Source organism: Nanorana parkeri, unplaced genomic scaffold, assembly GCF_000935625.1.
Source record: "Nanorana parkeri isolate BGI_ZX_2015 unplaced genomic scaffold, ASM93562v1 scaffold970, whole genome shotgun sequence".
Taxonomy (NCBI): domain Eukaryota; kingdom Metazoa; phylum Chordata; class Amphibia; order Anura; family Dicroglossidae; genus Nanorana; species Nanorana parkeri.
The window spans coordinates 255,284-271,640 of NW_017307238.1; the positions used below are offsets into that span (position 1 = coordinate 255,284).

The 16,357-nt window shown below is 42.7% G+C and overlaps 1 protein-coding gene across 1 annotated transcript; it reads left to right on the forward strand.

Annotated features, from left to right (window-relative positions):
- Nucleotides 1-888: 888 nt before the first annotated feature.
- On the forward strand, nt 889-11,774 carry CLEC11A (C-type lectin domain family 11 member A). The gene is made up of 4 exons (XM_018566727.1): nt 889-1,153; nt 3,983-4,379; nt 8,374-8,565; nt 11,305-11,774. The coding sequence occupies exons 1-4, from the start codon at nt 989-991 to the stop codon at nt 11,697-11,699; spliced, it is 1,149 nt and encodes a 382-aa protein (XP_018422229.1). The 5' UTR covers nt 889-988; the 3' UTR covers nt 11,700-11,774.
- The last annotated feature ends 4,583 nt before the right edge of the window (nt 11,775-16,357 follow it).

Below are 16,357 nucleotides of genomic sequence, written 5' to 3' on the forward strand. Positions count from 1 at the left end.
TGTGGGGGGGGGAGGGGGGCTCATTGAACCTGGCCTTGGGGCAGCAGAGAGAGTAAATCCAGCCCTGCTTACTAGCACACACAAGTGTGACTGCATAGCACTCTGCTGGACAAAGGAGTCACTCTAAAACAGGAAGTCAGGAGCAGTGCTCAGGGGAGCAGCTGATAATACAGGAAATTAAATCTTCTAAACATCAAGAAGCAGCATTCATTGTAAGTGATTTCATCAGCATTTGAAAGAGCTTAAAATCATTTTGACTTTAATATCACTTTAAGGCCCACCGGCCATGATGCCAGATATGTGGTACACAGACGGGAAGAGGTTAACTGCAGCAGAGAAAATTCAGTGCTCCTGCCCTGACACACAGGGCTGTGCTTGGTGACAAAACTGTACAAAGGTCAGGACTGGATGTACAGAAATAGAAACCCTTGGCAGGTAAAACAGCTCCCTTTAATGCATTTCACTTGTGTATTCAGCTGTTTGCCTGGAGTTTAGCTTTAAATAGGTCCAGGTATTTGACCTGTATAGGCCATTTATTTATTTTGTAGAAAAGTCTCTACTCTTCCTAATAGGACTATGATGTTACATAATTCCAGAATGTAATAACATCAGTGCTTAGTGGATTTCTGCAAATGCAAATCATATTACCGTGTTAGCAATTGTTTTGATTTCTTAATACTAACTAGCACAATATTAAAGACAGGCCCTCTTTGACTCAGACTTTCCCCCTTAACTGTGTTTATTGGCCCAAAAACTTCTTCTCTTTGGCTATTGCCAGCAGGCGCTTGGAAAAAAAAAAAATCCTGACATTTCCTGTATTTAAGAACAACCTCATGTGAGGAATTCTTCTGGAGAAACAAAGAAAGTTCAGAAAAGACAAGAAAAAAAAAGCAGAGCATCAGAATTCGCTGTCTGGAGTCACAGACGCCTGACCAGACGTCCCGTTCTATTTGTCGTAGAGGAGAGATCTTTATTTTCTTTCTTTAAGATGTTACGGAGAAGTATCTTCTTAATGCTATTGTGTTTGAGCGAACTCCCCAGCTGCCGGGCTGGAGAAAAGGAGAGCGAGGATGGAATTGCTGATGAGGAGTCTGAAATGGAAAACCGTATTTCAGCTGAAGAACAAAGTACCGACCTGGAGAACCTGAGAAAGGTAAGATTATTTCCGCACAATTGCTCACTTGTAGAAGGACACTTCACCGCAGAAGACGCAAAATGGATCACATTAACCATGATATCGTCTCTGATGTTCTCTATGGGGCAACGCATTTTGAACCCAATTCAACATTGTGATAAAACTGGGTAATTTTTATCCCTTTGCACATGTATGAAAGGCGCGAACCTTACAAATGTGCCCTGGAAGTTAGCTAAGATTTGCTCTAATGTACCAATACAGGAACATTTCTAAACAGCCCTTAAAAGTGTATATGTTTGTTATGTGTCTCTACTCCCACAACAAACCTAAGCTGGGATGTAACTGGGAATATATTATAAACCTAAAGTTGGTGTTATCCCTGTTATGCTTAAGTGGAAATACACTTTTAAATAAAAGGCCAAGATTTGAAGATAACACTCAGAAACATATAGTGATTATTAAAAACTCAGAAAATAACATTTCAAATTAGGTTGATGGTAGGAGTGGCTGTGCGGAAATTATAGAAAAGGAAAACAAGCAGGGTTCACACTATCTGTAGTTTCTGGCAGTGCCATGTTTCGGTCCAGGAACTCAGTGGAGGGGATAAAGGAAATGTGTTGAAGGTAGAACTGATGCTGTATGATCTACCTGTACCGTCACTAGTACAGTACTATATGCCACGAGCTAAAATAGTACTTACCTATGATTGTCTACGTTGTGTAACCAGTTCTCTTCTGCACTTCAGAGAGTGCCATGATACAACATACCCGGGACATGCTACTATGCCGATACTAACTTCTTACTATGAAGCTGGTGTTTTGACCCTTCCAGTGGCGTAGCGAGGGGGTGCAATTGCCCTCAGTCCGAAGGGGCACCACTGGCCTCTTCAGATGCTGCTTGACTTCAGCAGAGCCCTATTAACTGTACTCAGGACCGAAACTAGGGGGGAGCAAAGGGGGCATGTGCTGCAGGGCGGGCGCCGCATTAGGAGGGGCACTGCCAGGCCCGACAGGGTGAGCAACCAGTGGCAGAATCCATTGGAGGATGGTAACTGCAAACAATTGTTTCTCCTGCAAGGAAATATTACTATTGTTACCCTATCAACGGTAAGTTACCGCTCCCTCCATCGCAGCTCTGCAGGGACTGCCAGGGCTGCATAGGGGGTCCTAGGGGTGGAAAAATGCACCTTAGTACACCAGAGCCAGAGGTGAGCAGGAGCTGTGTCATGCAGAGCAGCCGGGAAGTGAGAGGACACGGACTCCAGGGGCCAGGTAGTGGGAGCTGAGCTGTCACCAGTTTATGTTTATGTTTCCATCATTAAGAAGTGCTGGCTTCTTGTGTAAATCCAAGAACTCCTAAGACCCCGCACAGCCCTTCTGAGACTCTGCACAGCCCTCCTGAAGTCCTCTATAGCTGGTGGTATTCTGCATTGCTGTATAAGGTATTGCAGCATGGGAAGCCTCCATGGTGGATAAGTGTTTAGACACGCCTCTCTGCCCTCATCTTTTGGTGCGACAGCACTCTCTTGATCCACCACGGAAGGGAGGCTTGAAATCACTTAATTCAAGTCTCTCCTCCATGCTGGATTAGAAGGGGCAGCACCAGGAAATTAGAAGCGAGCCCAGAAGCGGCTCCTAAATTAACATAGCAGCACTGGAGAATGAGGCAATTTGAAGCCTCACTTCTGCAGTGGATCAGGAGGGGAAAACTTAGGCAGGGAACAATTGGTCCAGAGCATTGAACTATGGTTTGGTTTGTGGGGGGGGGCACTGATGAATGACTTGCCCCCATGCGCCTCATGACCTTGCTACGCCTCTGGACCCACTCTAGCCTTCCTCCTCTGCTTCAATGCTGTTCAGTGATGTTGTCTTTTACATCTAGTGGCCAACAGTAAGGCACGGAAAGAGCTACAGCAAAGCCCCAACTTCTTAGTCAGGGTTTTGCATTTACATAATAGAGGGTCTGGGATTCCAGGGCTAGTGGGGTATTCTGGTACAGGACATATTAACCATGCAGATAGCTCTAGGCATTTACTGTAATATCCAGATTTTATATTTCTCAGCACTTGTGAAGCCTTACCATAAACCATTATACATATTTACTGAGTAAATAATAAACTTTTTGGACAGAGTAGAAGACGTTAGCCTTCTATGTTTAGTGGCCTGCAAAGACTTCCCAGAAGATGAAATCAAAATCATTCATACAATCATTTCTGCACCTTTCAACACTAACATGCAGGGCCGGGTTTCCCACAAGGCCAACCGAGGCCCAGCCTTGGGGCGGCAGGGAGCAGAGGAGCGGCAGGGGTGTGAAATTCCTATATCCCGACGCCCGGGACATGCAGTTCCCGGCCTGTAGTTTTCTACATTTAGGCCTGCATTGGGCAAGCAGAGCTAAATGTACAGCTGGAAAGCCACTGCTCATTGTGTACAAGTGATCTCGGCGATGTCGCTAAAATCACTTGTATGCAGCCTGCAGGTCCGTCCTCCCCCTGCCTCACGGCCTTCCTATCTCAGCTGTCACAGGAGAGCCAGCACAGTGCTGTGCTACTCCTGTACTGGAGGTGACAGGTTCAATAAAGAGAACCTGTCACCTCCAAATGCTATCACGCAGGATAGCAATAAATGTAAGTGAAAAATAAATAAATAATAATATTTTTAAAAAATATGATAAAAAAGTAAAAGATAAATAAAAAATGTTAAGTAAAAAAATTTTTTTTAACTAACCCTGCCATCTGGTTGCCATTCTCCAATGGGGAGGGAAGGTTTTCAGGGAGGGGGGTGCATTGAAGAACCTGTCCTTGGGGCAGCAAAGAACTCTCTGTCCCTACTAACATTATTTCTCCAGTTCCTGCTAGGACATCTCGAAGTCACAGTTCCACCAGAGAAACCTTTGATGCCTCCTAAATCTGCAGCAAAGTTATCCTTTAATGTCACCTTGATATCAATTCCCAAAAAAGAGGTGAAGAAAGAGATGGATCTACAACTGGAAGATTCTAAGGAAGAGAAGGTGGAGGTGCAGAAGAATGAGATGGAGGAGACGGAAGAAGAACAGAAGGAGTTGAAAGATCTGACAGATGAAGAAGGGAAGGAAGATCTGACAGATGAAGAAGGGAAGGAAGATCTGAGAGAAGAAGAAGGGAAGGAAGATGAAGTGATATCTAAAGAAAGTACGGAAACAGAAGTAGCAAGGACAACACAGGCACCAACTACAGTACCGGCAGATGACAACTTGTCCTATATCTGTGAGTGTTCATCTTAGATGCTTCAATGTCTGATTATCAATTTCAAGGTTATTTTGCAGTTGCTTAATGTAGGCAATGTAAGGAAATACTCATTACTAGTTCATGTCCAGGTTGGTGAAGATTACTCCTCCTTGCCCGCCCCCTCCCTCCCCCCCCACATGCAATTTAAAAAAAAAAAAGTTGTATACAGTACATTCCCTTTTCCAGAGGTGGTCTATCCAGTTACATGGCACACCCCTCTTCTTCCTCCTTAGACATTGGATGGTCTTTACTGTTGCACAGTCGTGTTGGATGAGCGCCTTTCTATACAGCACTACTGAGAGCCCAGACTGGCATGATGCCAGAGGGGCATTCATGATGCAGTGGGTTGAATAATGATTTTAACCCAAAAGGGCATCAACAAGATAAGGACTGTGTAGGTACTACACCTCTGAGAAGGAAAGTATTGCAGCAAAAGATGATTTATTGTTCAAGTCCTGAGCAGTTTATTTTTTTTACTGTATAAAAAAAAAAAAAACATAGTTCTGATTTACCTTGGTACCTCAAGATCCAAAACTCTCATTACAGTAGTCCTTGGAATTCAGTAACAATTGGTAAATAAGTACCCAATATTATGATAAAAGAAATACAGAACAAAGATGAATAGTTGCATTCACATCACTGCCCCTACTATGAATCACAGGTGCCCACTATGCTTGAGACTCAAGAATGGAGAAAACACAAACACCTAGACAGTTATATATACACATAGAAACAAAATCAGCAGTTTCTTGTTACTTTCTTGGGGCAACAGATAGTGTCTAAACCATACTTTTTCTTTGCTCAATTTGGTCATAGCCATCCACTGTCTGTACAATATTGCAAGCACCTCCCAGGAGCTGAAAGCCTAGTGACCCGCCATTGCTCATTCAATGGTTGCTTTTGGTCACAGATTAAAGTGGATCTTTTAATTAAAAGTCACAAATTGGAAAGGCATTTTTCAACACCTACATTTAACATTTTTCAAATTGCAACATGATTTTGCTGTCTCCTCGCAGCTGATCTTTTACCAGGTACTGACCTATTATGCCTTGTTCTGCACTTTGTCTCTGTGTGGAGCTGGCCAGCTTGGTAGTGGCAGGCCTTTTCTTCCTCTGAGCCTCCAGCAAGGAGAACAGTGAGCGCACAGAAGTGACAAAGATAAAATATGCAAATAGTATATCCCTGCGTTCAGGTGTGCCATCTAGCCTACAGCAACTAATACATTTCATAAAGTTGTGCTAATATCCATCAGTGGTAGTTAAACATAGTGATCTGCTTTAATATGGGATACGAGTGACAGAATAACAGGCAAATCTTTATGCTGATAAATTGGAATATGAACGGCACTTTGCTGTTTGTTACAAACTCTTTTGACATCAAGTGACCCTATTACTTCACAATCCGCAAACATGTAAAAAAGAAACACTTACCTCTCCTGCCACCCACCAGCTGAATTCCTGTCTACTGCTAAAGAAGCATCCCACAAAGTCTGCTAGGAAGCCAACATTTCCGTGAGTGTCAATCTCCTGTGTCCTCTGTGGTGCTCAGTGGATTCTCCTGATGACCTCCATCTTACTACTGTTTATTGAGATGATGTGAGACACAGGAGATCAACACCCTAGAAAGTGTAAGTTTATCAGTGGACTTTGGGAGACGATTTTTCAGCAACAGAGAGGCATTTAACAGAACAGGAGAGGTATTCATTTTTTTTTCTTTATAGGTTTGTGGTTTGTTAATGTCATGGTGCAAGTGGATCATCCATGCCACTAGGTAAAAATGATGCCTTACCTAGAGATTCAGGTTCACAGCACCACTGGATGACCCCAGGACAATCCTGGTGACTGTTGAAGCAGGCTGGACTGATGTTAAGACTGATTAAGATGGACTGATGAAGTACAGAGCTAGCAAAAGTTCATCAAACTTCTGGCAAGGCAGAAGGATACAGGTGCAGGGAAGCATGACACTTGGTTGTCTACCAAGGCAGTGATTGGTCATACCAGACTGTGGTGCCAGTATCGGAAGACAATATGCGTGGTCAGATAAGCTGAAGGTAAGAAGGCAGGCAGCAGACAGAGCAAATCTAAACACAAACAGGGTCAGGTAGCCAGATAATCAGAAAAGCTCAGTTAAGGATACCAATGCTAGTCACGTGGTAATTATAATCATGCGATGAGCTGGGGGTCAATCTCAGATTAAGTAGAGACAGGTATGAAATGCCCATCTACTTCCTGCACCCTAGTGCATGCAATATGCAAAGTCTCCAGCAGATGGCAACATAACAGTGAAAAGGGCAACTAGCTGCACTAAGATGAGTTGCGCATAATCAGGTTCTACAGGGGAAGTAAGCCTCTTAAGTATTTTTTTTCTTTTCTGGTCTAATGTACAAATATGAACAGCATACGCAGTATAGTGTGCACAGAAAACAAAAAAAATCACTGGGGGAGAGTGGAAGAATTTTTTTTGCTACCTCCCAACAACTTTTTATTTTTTTCACTTTACTTCCACTTTAAAGAGGAACTACACTCATGCCCGTTCATTCCCAATATTGCACTTAGCTTTTATCCAGGAAAAACATCTTTATAAGCCCAGTGAATCCTGTGTTCTTTTCTCCCCGCTGAGTGAATCTTTTTCTCCCCACTGCTCCTGATAAATTGCAATATGAACAACACTTTGCTGTTTGTTACAAACTCTTTTGACATAGAGTAACCTTGTTACTTAGCAATCCACAAACCTATCAAAAAGAAACCGAATACTTACCTCTTCTGCCACACGCCAGCTGTATTCCTGTCTATTGCTAAAGAAGCCTCCCGCAAAGTCTGCTAGGAAGCCAGCATCCCAGTATAGTGATAAGATATTACACCAAGTTGATTTCTTTACGTAAATGTAAAAAAAAATGAACAAAAATATACAAATATATAAAGGTGGGTGCACTTCAGACTTTGGCGTGGTTGCAATGGTTAACATTTCACTGATTGACTGACGTTGCTACCTAACCCATAATGAGAGCTGGGCAGTGTGGAAGCATGGGGTCATTGCCATGGATACATGTGTACATTGTACATTCCTCCCTAGAAGATATAACAGTTGGTAGCTGTGCTCCAGCCTTCAGAAGGTAATCTTCTTAAAGTCACCCAGGATATGCCCCAGTGGCGTTTATACAAGGCTGGGAACATTCAGCGACTCACCTTCCTTACAAAACTCATCAGGACTCCAAGAGCACACCACAAACCACAGAGCCAACAGCCTAAACTCTGAGGTCATAGCATCTGCTAAGCCACGAGCAATGATAAAACTGCATTCTCAGTACATTTCTTCTTCTACAGCTAAGCTGGAAAAAGCAGGAGTTTGGTTTTTCAGCCCGGGCTGTGGAAATCGTTATTTTCTTTAGTCGTGCCATATGATCTGCTTACTTGAGAGAGGGAGCGTGAAGATTAACAGGCTCCAAAAAGACGCTCACGTATGTCAACTTGAGGAAGTATCACTGAAAATAAAATTTAACACATTGGATTTGAACTACAGGAAACAAATAACAATGGTTTGGCTATTAAGTAGTATAAATAGTAACACAGTATATTAATACAAGAAAAAATACTATTTAGACATTGAAACATGGAAGTGTGAGTAACAGTATATCTTAAAAGTCTTGGAACATTATCAAGTTAAAGCCAGTTTGGGATGAGTAAGGGAGGGCTATAACGCCTGTCAGCTTGTGTCCCCCGCCCCCGCTATCTGTGATTTCCCTTCACCTCCTGTCTGGCAGCCACCACAGGAAGTGAGGGAAATCTCAGCAGTGTCTCTAAAACTAGTGTCCCCATTGGAAGATTTCCCATTTATTTCTGCATTTCTCCTTTAAATATGATCGGACCCAGAGCATGTATAAAGATTTGCAGCAATATGTGTTTTATTTTAGCAAAATGATGCAGTTTTTCTCAGGCTAGCTCGCCTTTTAGCTTTTCCTTTTATTGTCCAATAGTATCTAGACTGAGCAGCATTGATTCCGCCATTCATCGTCTCAATGTCCAGTTCTACGGCCTGGACGTTAAAGTGTCGCAGATGTATCAGAGTCTCTCTAAGATGCGGAATAAGCTCAGTGAAGCAGAGGATGTCATCACCACTGTGTCAGAAATGAATCTCAGGAATCAGAGACAGATTGGACAGATTGAAGGTAGGAATGCCAAGCAGGAACATGTGTTGGGCTGTTGTTTATCAAGCTAATTTCTTGTTTTAATTATGATTTTCTTCGCTTTCCTGTGACAGACTCGCTTTTATATACTTCACAAAATATGATTATTCAGAAATGCATAACTAACAGCAACGGTGTAGCAAATGGGCTAGACAAAGTCTACTGAGCCCCTGACACTGGTCATTGACCCTGATTCAAGTGCTCTCATCTATTTACCATTCATTACAACAATGGCAGCATGTTCTTAGTTAGAAGAGAGTTGTGTGTGGGTGTCGTTTTTCAAAGCAATTAAATGATTTGTTACTCTTGAAAGGGATTTTATCATGAACCACAGAGGCGCTTGGACGTGTAGCAATTAAATAACATATCTGCATGCCAGTTGTATAAGTTATAGTTACAATGCAATACAAAATTTACCTTGGGCTATGACTGTATTTCGTATCAGACATGCTGTGTCAGTACCTAAGAACTGTTTAGAGCAGTGGTTCTCAACCTGTGTAACCTCAGGACCCATATTTGTCCTTGGTCATTATGTGGCGACCGAAACCGCACTGGAACTCGCGGCATTGCAACACTGCATGTTCCAGTGCAAGTGATCAAACTGTGGGAGGGAGGTGTGTTTGGGGTGCCATTCAAATGAATGGCAACGCAATGCACCTACCGCACCAGAAGGAACAGTAGGTGCAATTAAGTGGTAGTTTGTGATTAAAACGCTGACAGGTACACACAACCACAGACACATTCTCACACACTTACATATTCACACTCCCCAAATTTTTTTTAGGGGTTCAGTGTTGGCTGCTGTGGTGTGAGGGGCTCCATCCATATGTGCATTGCTTGTACAGCTTTCTTGCACTACCTGTACAGAATGTGACGTCACTCCAGTCATGCAAGGGAGCTGTAAGCAATGCACGTATTGATGGAGCTCCCTCCTGGCCAAGACCCCAGCCCGCCCCAGCTCAAGCTGACACTTGGCACTAAACAGCATATTTTGAATAGCTGCTTGGCACAGGAACTGACAGTGCTGCGCTATGGGGAAGGCTGAGGAACCTTTCACCTAGTGGACTGGAAGGCATGTGGCAACCCACTGAACATGGGGTCACGACCCACTTTTGGGTCACGACCCACCAGTTGAGAAACATAAAGGATGGATAAATAAAGCCCATTGGCAGCAAACTAAAACCCTCCTTCTGCTCTTTATTTACCAGTTTTGTCTTCTGGAAGCCTTATTTTTAATATACTTACATCTGTGTTTTAAACATTCTTGCCCTTTGCTTCTTGAGGTTCTAACCAGGTGTAGGTCATGAGCTTAGTGTTCTACTTATAGAGCTCAACCAGAAATGCAACTTAGGAAAGGAATCCTTTTGAGTAAGATACAGGCTTTACCAAAATCACAACCAGCTGGAGCCTACAGTTGCAGACACTTTTTTTCTCTATTGCAGGGACATATAGTGTACTCCCAGTATAGTGGTGTCTATTCAGGATCACTGGATTGGATTCACCATCAACTCTATTTTGCAGAAAGAATAGTGTCCTCTTGAGGCGTAAGCTTCACTAAAATTGCTCCTGGGGCCTACATTTGTAGACACTTTCCCTTATGACCACTGGCTCCACAGGGTAGCAAACAAGGAGCAAGCTGGTTCTGTAATCCGATTGTAGTGATGGCTGTATAAAAGGTGGCCATACATTGTACAACCATCGCAAGACCTTAGTCTTGCGATGGTTGTAAAGTGATTAAAAAAAACGTACGATCTGCCCATCTTGGACAGGCAGATCGTACTCTCGATCATCGCAAGCCCGCCCCCCTGAGGGGCGGGCTTCCGATGACCGCAATGCTGAACGGGCAGTGTGCGCGTGCGCACACCGGCCCGTTCGGCATTTGTCTCCCGAGCACCGTTCAAACCAGCCGAAAATCGTACGATTTTCGGCTGGTTTTCTAGTGTGCTCCTTAGACAAAAGACGTGCGACCGTACAATAGAAACGGTTGCATGTCTTCGTTCACACTGCTCGATTCTCGTACGATCGCGGGATTTCCCGCGATTCTCATACGAGAATCGAGCAGTGTATGGGCACCTTAATAGGGATGTTCAGATACCAGTTCAGATAGTTCTCATGAAAATGCGAAGTGTCAGGGTTGCAGCTGGGACCTAGCTCTGGCGCTCCACTGCTGTCCTGAAATCATTAATCTGTATTGTTTTAGAAAAATTGACACATGACAATAAACAAAAATGTATCAGTACTTGTATCTGTGAGTACTTGGACAAGTGTCAGTACTTGTACTTGCAAAAATGGTATCGGTGCATCCCTACTGTATAATGAGGGCCACAACGGGGAGCACTCAGAGAAGACCCCGGTGGAGAGCAGTTTGACAAACACAGGAGAGGCACAATCTGACACTGTTCTGGGTGCAGCAAAATTATATAATTAACTGCAGATCCCTGACACTGTGCAGATTCCTGCAAAGGTAATGATGTTGAGCATAAACTCTTCCAAATGGAGAAACATGGTTGCTTTTGTGTTTCTATTAATTTTCATTTTGGCACTCACTGACACCGCAACAATGCACACTTTTGTATTCTTCAACACAGACTTCCATATTCAGCCCGTTCAGCAAACGGACGCAATTTTGCTAGTGACTATATACAGTATTTGTATGACTACCATCCTGGCACACCTGATACTAATACCTATAATAATTGTCCTTCTAATGTGTCTTTGTAGGTTGTATGAAAGGCAAGAGGTACATACGTAAGTGCTACCTTATCTTCCAGCATTTTGAAGACTACGATACAGCGCAAAAGCTTTGCTACAGCCGAGGTGGAAACCTGGCAATGCCCATCGATCAGCAAGAATTTGCAGCTGTTGCACAATATGTTCATGATGCCTTCTACCCCTTTAACTGGCCTGTGTGGATTGGCATTAACGATCGACGCTCGGATGGGCTATACTTGTTTGAGAACGGGCATCGGGTTTCTTATTATAACTGGTACAAAGATCACTTAGTGACCCAGCCGAACGGTGGCATCCTGGAAAACTGTGTATCCATCTCCTCAGATGATGGAAAGTGGTGGGACAATGACTGCTCACGGAGGATGTACTATGTGTGTGAATACTAAGCTGCTGCGCTGAGAGTTAAAGGAGTTCTTCAGTTAAGGAACAGCCCACTAAAAACTGATATTTCAGCTTTAGGTAGGCACCAGTAAGGTAATTTAAAAAAATGCACATTTACTAGAAATTATACAATTGTACTTGTCCCAGCAGCCTCTAAAAATGCCACCACATTGGATGGCCATTTTTTAAGCGAAAACCTATTTCCAACAATACTGCCTGCACCTTCCTGGCTCTGACTGCATCAAGCAGTGCTTTGAGAAAATCGGCTGTAGGTAGAGGGACTGCACATTCAACGCAATGGAAAATAGGCTCTTGTCTCCAAACAGCACCATCTAATGATCAGGAACAGCTTACTAATAGTAAAGATGAATGCTATCATCCATCTTTGAGTGCATCAAGCAGTGCTTTGAGAAATCTGCTGCTGGTAGACAGGCTGCACATTCACCTCAATGCAGAGTAGGGCTCTGGTTTCCAAATGGAACCTTCTAGTGATGATCAGGAACAGCTAACTAATATTAAAGATGGATACAAACACAGGACCAGCTCATGCTGAAAGGAGAAGGATTTGCCTTCATATTGGCATAGACTGCAGGGACAAGTACAAATGCTTAATATTTAGTGAATATGCAGTTATTATTTACATCACAAAGTGGTTGCTTATATATTTTTAGGACTGCAATGATCAGATTTAAGTCAGTCCCCTCCCCTCATAAGGCCACCAAATGTCATGGAAATACCCACTTAAGGGGCGTACCATTTGAACCGAGGTTTTGGGCCTCTGTGTGCACATTCTCCCTGTGCTTGTTTGGGTTTCCTCCAGGTACCCTGGTTTCCTTCCACACTCCAAAGCTAGGATAATATGCTCCTGTCAAAACTGGCCCAAATATATATATGCAAGGGTAATAGGGACCTTAGATTGTAAGCTCCTTGAGGTCAGGGACTGATGTAAATGTAGAGTATGTATAGGGCTGTATAATTTGTTGGTACTATACAAATAGCTGTAATAAATAAAACATAGAAATAGACCACTGCCAATGTTGGTTATGCAGAAATGTATATATCTGTATAAAAGCATTTTGTACAGCAAGTTTATACAAAGCATTTGCAGAGCTTTCAGAAAGCTTTGTTTAAGCCTTTAAAGTGCATTAAGCTTTAGTTTGGGAATGTTAAACACAGATCTCAACACCTGCATCACCCCTTTGGGTCGGCCTTAACTCCGGCTGTACACAAATATGCATCGGCTAGCCCTCTGTTCTGTGCTGACTGACAGCTCACGGTCAGAGTTTATGATAGGGAGTGGCTCCTTGTCCTGTGATTACAGTGACAACCAATCACGGGATTGGGAAGCCTGCTTCTGAGTCCTGGCGGCCCTTTCAGGGGATCTTAAAGCTTATTTGCAAGCTATCGTTAAAAAAGTGCATGGGTATCTGGGCACTGCTATATGGAACATGTACCAATGAAAACAAAAACATTTTTAAAATACCATTTAGCAGAAAGATGGTCTTTTAATGTGGCGTAAAGGGAAGCATTTAAAATACACAAAACCTTCAAATAACATGCGCTAAAGTTGCACGTGAAGCTGGGGAGCAGTATGAAGTAGTCCTGATTGGCATCCAGATTCCAATAAGTATCCCTTGCAAACCCCTACAACACTTTTGAGGTGTGGAATGTGTGGATAAGGCCCTTGTCCCCATCAACATGAAGACAATGTGCCTTGGAAGTTGGGGGAGGCTTTTCTGAAACCCTGCCTTTCCTAAGTTGAAGGCATGTGGCCTGGTATGGTTCAGGAGAAAAGAGGGGTGTATATCTGTTGCCCTCCCTCTCCTTGCCACCCAGGTTACATGCCTGGATAAGAGTCTGGTTTGAACCCTAGTTGTATCCCCAGTTATTTTTGAGCATCTCATCCCCACATCCTGTCCCCCAAAAGGGATGTGGGGTTTTGCGGGGCGGACTTATCGGATCTAGAAACACCTTTAGAATAAGGGGCTGCTTAAAGATCTTGGCCCCCCTAGTGGAATGAGTATGGGATACACAGTTAAAAGCAAATAAAACGAAAGTCCTTTATTTGGAAACAGAAAACAATGTCACCCGATGTAAATCCAACATCAATCATGTTGTTCAGTGACGTAGATTTTTGTCAATCACAGCGAACTGCTGGCACTACAACCCGAAAAGAGGACGATGTTGACCAGTGGCACACCAGCTGCAAAATGACTGATCCCGTCACTGATGTCTGACCAAATATGGCCACTTTTTTCTTTGCAGACAGCTTTATTATTTAGCTAGAGTATGATACCCCAGTTGCACACTCCACTCCTCCTCCATGCGATTCACCGTAGCAGGGGCTTAATCAAAGATTTGGCTGGAGTGGGGCTTTGACCATGACTGTAATCACCTGATTCTTTTATCTAATGAAAATAGAAGGATATTTAAGTCATACTTTGGGTCCCCACCTCCTCCTAGCAAGCAATAACAAGGTGTCACACTCTCGCAGCCAGCTTCCCCAGTTATTTGTGTATTTCACAGGAGAAGTTGCCTGCGATAATTAAAAGGGAACTAGGGATTCCTATGTAGTTATTCTGCCACTAGTGTTCCCAGAAGCCATATCAACTTGCCAACAACTGGAAAACGGTGATATCAACCATGGGTCAACTGACCTTTAAAATGCTTTATTAAAGAGGTGCACATTAGTATGAGGTCATCACTGCTTACCAGGTGCCATTAAAAAGATAAGTAGGTACTATTTAAGCCATATAGTGGTTACATTTCCGCAGAGGAGATGATGTAAAAATCCAACCAACCTGCAAGAATGCGCAGTGGGGGCAGAGATTAAAACAGCGTGCTTTCTATGCTTAAAACAAAAATGCAGTTTAAACCCCCACTGTTCCAAAATTGAAGGCAGCTTCGTGCAGCGACAAAAGGCATATTAAACTCCAGGACAAGGACAAGCTTGAACAAAATTTTGTTACCCGCATATTTGTTTGGTCCTTCTGCGCTGCTTAGTGACTCTTCCTCGACTTCCAGCTGTTGTGCCTCTAACTGAAAGAGATTGCCTGAAAACATATGATTTATTCAGCTGTGCACAGTAAAAAGAAAAAAAGTAGCAAACTGCCTGTACCGTTTAACCACTTCATGACTGATTAGTTTATCTCCCTTCATGGCCATTTGTCTCGTTTTGAAGACACAAGTTTGACAAATCTTCTGCTTTCTAGTCTTCTGAATCGAACTCCATGCTCAGCCACATTCAAGCTTCTGACATCGGACAAAACCTTTATTTTGGAAAGAGAAGGGAAAGTTATGTGTCACTAGGCCCCGGTACCTATGAACCTAAGTCAACCATTTTGGGCCTTGGGTGTCAAGGATGCTACTGCAATATTGCCAATTTTTGGGCCCTGGTCCTTTAAAGGTTTGTGCTGGAAATAACGCCACCTCTTTTGTCATGTAACTTAGGCCTGGTGTACATTTTGGATACTGCCAGCAGTCAAGGAAAACCATCAAAAAAGATCTTGCTTGCCGGTTGCCTCCATTTTCCAGAAGGATGAAGACTACATGTTCCTGTGTGATACAAAGAGAGCATCACACTGCTGCCTGCCATAGTTTGTTGAGGCTTTACAGGCTGTAAAAGGTTGGGGATGCATGCGAAGTTAACAACTTGCTTCATTGACCTCAAACAACTATGCAGATAAGGACTTTCCAGATTTGCATACTTGTTTGGATTAAAAAGTCATGACATAAACGTTAGGTCATATTATTTCTCTCAAGACAAGTTTTCTTTAAACTTTTTCTAACAGTAATCATCCAGAAAGCTCTTACCTTGACTTTGACTCATACCCTAAGATGAACTTTTTATCTTCTACCCACTAAAACTTAACCACAACTCAAACCCTAACAACCTTTAATTATATAGATTATCCTCACTAAAAATTAACAGGCCATTCTGTCCCTGGATTGGCACTGAAAGTGTTTGCGCCTAATCAAAGTAACACAGATGTGACTCCAAAACCCATCAATTCATTTTTTTTATATTTCTCAGAACATACAGTAATTGAATGTTTGAAGCCATCAGATTTACTCAACTTCCAGGTCGCAGACCCAGGCTCACTTCACTTCCTATCAAATCAAAACTGAAAGGGTCTGTTCTTCCATATACAGTAATTAGGCGCTTAAAGAACAACTCTGACAAGCGGTTTTCATAAAATATACATTTTTATTCAGCTTCAATTTTAAGGTTTCACTATATGAGATGTTTGTAGGATGTATACCCTGAGGACACTTGTCATAGCTCTTTAATATTATATGGTCAAGTCAGCCATTTAAAAATGGGCACACATATCGTCAGTGGGATGCTAAAAGATTTAAAAAATGGGCTGGCCTCAAGAAAATGCAGCATAATCAAAATAAATTACTTGGATGAAAGAATGTTTTATATTCTTTTCTCTTTATATACTCTCTAAATATATGTGCTGCCTTATTCTATCTCCAGAGAACGTGTTGTCAAGAGGGCTAGAACCGACACATTTAAAGATAAAACTATGCACATGTCCTCCAACCAGTAGTTGCTTTCCAAGATCCACGTGACCACATACCTCTGGTCCCACAAGACTGTCTAAAACTAGGTGCTCAATAGGACTTTGTTCAGTTCCAATCTTAAAACAAATTAAAA